At 32.3% G+C, this 3,979-nt stretch overlaps 1 protein-coding gene across 6 annotated transcripts in view; it reads right to left on the bottom strand.

Moving 5' to 3' along the window:
• Positions 1 to 208: 208 nt before the first annotated feature.
• Positions 209 to 3,979, bottom strand: part of LOC117102428 (tubulin polyglutamylase TTLL7-like) — a 39,734-nt gene continuing 35,963 nt past the window's right edge. For all 6 annotated transcript variants that reach the window (XM_033242686.1, XM_033242685.1, XM_033242684.1 and 3 more), the window contains one exon: positions 209 to 400. In XM_033242686.1, the coding sequence (XP_033098577.1) occupies positions 265 to 400 (136 nt within the window). In that variant the 3' untranslated portion in view covers positions 209 to 264. The remainder of the gene's footprint in view (positions 401 to 3,979) is intronic.

The raw sequence follows: 3,979 nt of genomic DNA, 5'->3' as shown, positions 1-3,979 counted from the left end.
AATATGGAGCCACAGAAAAAGTGGTCTTTAAATGGAGATGGCCTTTAATTAGAGGGAGGCCTGTAGTAAGATGAAGTGAATAATAACAAATATAGCTGAGGAAATAAAAACAAGATCAATAAGGATTTGTGGTCGTTACATGACAATCTATACTGAGACAGTTTCATTGCATAACCAGAATGACCCGGCTATGACCCTATTACAATATGTTTTTCAATACTGTTGTCTAAAACTCAAAACTCTGAAGCACACTATTATGACGAATCATGGTGCTAGATTATCCAGCGACTTGTTCAGGTATAAACGTGACATCCGTTGGCTGACTGGGGTCATAGCCTTGTGTGGACTTGAATGTAACCATGGTGACGGCCTGGGATTTGATGACCGTGTAGACAGTTGCCTAAAAAATAATAATATGACCTATTGTTAACAATCTAAAGTGCAAATCAACATTTTTTTTGCAATACCACAAAGTTCAACAACATTATTATATGAAAGATTTCAGAGAATTTAAAACAATTGCGTTATAGAACACCGGAAACCACAATTTTAACGCCAATCAACTGGACAATAAAAACAAATAATAAAAATTAATGAGAATTATATAAACGAACTACTGTAGTACAATTAGTGCCATTTAAGGCCATGTCACAATTCCTATTTTCAAGTTAAACAATTCCTCCATGGTTAAAACTACCAACTTCATTATTAATAAAAAAAAATGGTGGCATTAAAATGGATCCATTGTTTTTAATCTTTCGTTATCTTGGGTCCCCTTGTTCTAAAATTTGTCAATATTGTACTATTTTGCCTGCAGCATATTCAAATTCTTTATTCCACCAAATCATACAATATAAAATAGTAACAATAATAAGTACAAGTGGGGATCTAAAATAAAGCAAAAGCTTGTGATCATTAGGCCCCAAAGGCAATACAATTTCAAAAATTTACGTAAACATTAAAATACAATACAAAACACAAAAATTACATAATAATAATAATAACAATAATAACAATAATAATAATAATAGATATTATAGACACATTACATTTATTTAATAGTATTAATTTAATAATTTAAAGATAATGATACACTATTGTACAATAAAGCACTATAAAATTTTATATGACAAAAACATGTGACATGCCAATATATGGTCATGATGACATCACATGATGACCAAATATAGCCACATCATGACTATATATGGGCATACAACGGTTTTTTTGTCAAAGAAAATTTGTTAATGTGGACAGAACTTTAAGATACTGATCGAAACATAAAAGCGGATTTATTTATAGATATTTTATTAAATAACTTTTATCCACACCTTCAAGTTTGATGTCATGCTGTATACTATTTCATTTACCAGCAAACCCTTTAAGGGCCTGTTTCTACTGGAAAGAAATAATCGATTAAAAATCGCTTTTTCGAAAAATCGCTTTTATTCACGCAATAGAAACGGGACCAGTTTGAAAAAGCGATTTAAAAAAATCGATTAAAAACACGCAATGGATAGCGTGTTTGAAGGGCAAATAACCGATTTTGGCTGTGCACCTTTTAGCTGCAACACAAAAAAAGCGATTATCAGGTGAAATGTGACCTCCAGGTCAATCACTGCAAAGACTAGATCGTATTAGGCGCTAGCTTTAAAAAAAAATTGTCCTCTTGTTCATGTCCTAGGCCTAGAAGCTAAAAACGTCAACAAACATGTGGAGCGACGAATTCGTTTTGTAATTATTTTGTGGGGGGGGGGGAAGGTATAGGGCCTGGCCTCGGGGATATTGGGCCTAGGCCTCTCCACTCTTTTGGGCCTACCGTTGTCCTCGTTTAGTCACTCGTTCATTGTGCAGCCAAAAACATATGCCTTCTCGCCCCACATCATATCTTACCCCTCGTCCATCATGACAGGAATGAGAAAGATACTAGGCCTATCCTATACAGTTAGGAAAACAACGTGTTGTATAAACAAAATGGTGACGTAATTTCCTTCACGAAAACCGATTTTCGAAAATATAAAAAATGCAGTTGCAACGCAAGCAGGCTGTCTGGTACTCTTTAAAAAAGCAGTTTTAAAAAATCGATTATTTTGTGTTTATCAGTAGAAACACACCCTTAAAGGGCATTTTGGTGGGTTGGCAAACTAGGTTTTGCCAGTCTTATCTCAATAATCCAATTAAACATCAAAGAAGAATACCTCTACTTAAGAGTCATTATCACAGCAGGCATTACTTTTTGTCAATAAATTACCAATATAGTATTTAAAAAACAGGCTGGAAAATTTTAGAAACATGTTGTTCATAAATGTTAGGCATTTTAATTACCTTAGTTTTTTAATTTTAAAAATCAATGATTTATGTTAGAAGTTACAATAGTTTTTGATTTTTTGGGCCAGTCTTTCTATAAACGTAGCTAATTAGTTTCACTGTTAATCTTGTAATAGAAAATTCCCTGAAGCAGTAACTAATAGAGATAAGAAGAGATCGGCAAAACCTGGTTCAAAAATTGAAAATTTGGTAAATGGGGAAGTTTCCTCATGTGACTTAGATATGCAACACTGTCCAAATATGGACAGAATGATGTCATACAAAATAAAAACCAAAAAAAAAAAGAACAACAAAACAACACATCCATCCAATGAGCATCATATCCTTTAAGAGCAAACCATATTTGTCACATAAACTTTGATAGTGTGAATGTAATTAAAGCTCTGTACGCACTATCAAATTACAAATGTGACAAACAATAATGTGATGCGCCCATTTGAAGTATGACATCATCATGCCCATATATGGGCACATCACAATTTGTCACATAATAATTTGATAGTGTGACTAGGCTTTAAGCTCTGTCCACATGTACATTTTATGTGATGTGTTTGATGTCACATATTATGGGCATATCACAGTTTTTTGTCACATGAAATTTGTTGATAGTCTGGACAGTTGGTCACTATTATACACAACTATTGTAATATTATTAATAGGCTTTAACATCAAATTAATTGTTAAACTAAATTAAAACTAATAAACCCAAAAATAAATTGGATAAATAATATACTGTAAATTTGTACCTTTGTTTATGTTTTACTTTTTTTGCGCCTTGAAATTGTGACAAGTGATGCGCTATATAAATCCAGAATTATTATTATTATAGCTTCTACCCTACAGTTATTAGGATTCTAAATAGCAGGTAATGTTACTTTTGTACATTGTATCTTTGTATGTGTTTGTTCTGCCTTTTGGCCTGTGTTTTACCAACACAGCAAAACAAATTTCTATGTTCTCCTGAGGAAGGACAAAAGAATATAGAAACAATCGGCGAGTCAAATGTCCACGCGGTTAGTAGGAGCGCTGCAAGCTGCAGCCATAATATCTGTGTGTTAAATATATTTATTTAATTCCTTGTATTAATACTATATTTTTGTGAGTTTTGTTAAAGTTTTTATGCTTGTAGCTAATACCTGCTTTGGATATCTTTTCCATTTATCATTTTGCATTAAATGCTTTACTTAATATTTCATTGAACTTATGATTATGAATTTAAAACTTGTACAAGTTTGCAAATCAAATCAAAACACAAACTGTATTTATTTATGTATTAAAACTTTGACACAAAAATAGTGTCAATAGGCAAATGACAATATAAGTTCATAAAAAATATCATTACTGTTACTGTTTATGAAAATCAATGAAAGAGTGATCATTTGATGATAAAAGCAGGTGAAAGGACAGAATAGAAAGTAATCTGAACTATCTGCTAGACAGTAAATATATTCACTTCAGACGAATTGAAAGTTGATACGGTTTAATATATTTCAGACTGACAGTAAACCTTGGAGTAAATGAATCAGCAAAATGTGTAGTCTATTGTTTACAAAAACTATACAGCGACTTCATGGTGAACTTTTCGTGACAGAAGTTTAAATTTCCTCTGGCTTTCTCATGACCTCACAGCACGCATACAGTACATTCTAAA

This window comes from Anneissia japonica, unplaced genomic scaffold, assembly GCF_011630105.1.
Source record: "Anneissia japonica isolate Jap-2015-1 unplaced genomic scaffold, ASM1163010v1 scaffold287763_len296007_cov137, whole genome shotgun sequence".
Taxonomy (NCBI): domain Eukaryota; kingdom Metazoa; phylum Echinodermata; class Crinoidea; order Comatulida; family Comatulidae; genus Anneissia; species Anneissia japonica.
The sequence above is the reverse complement of the archived record's forward strand: the minus strand, read 5'-3'. Positions and strand labels throughout refer to the sequence as shown.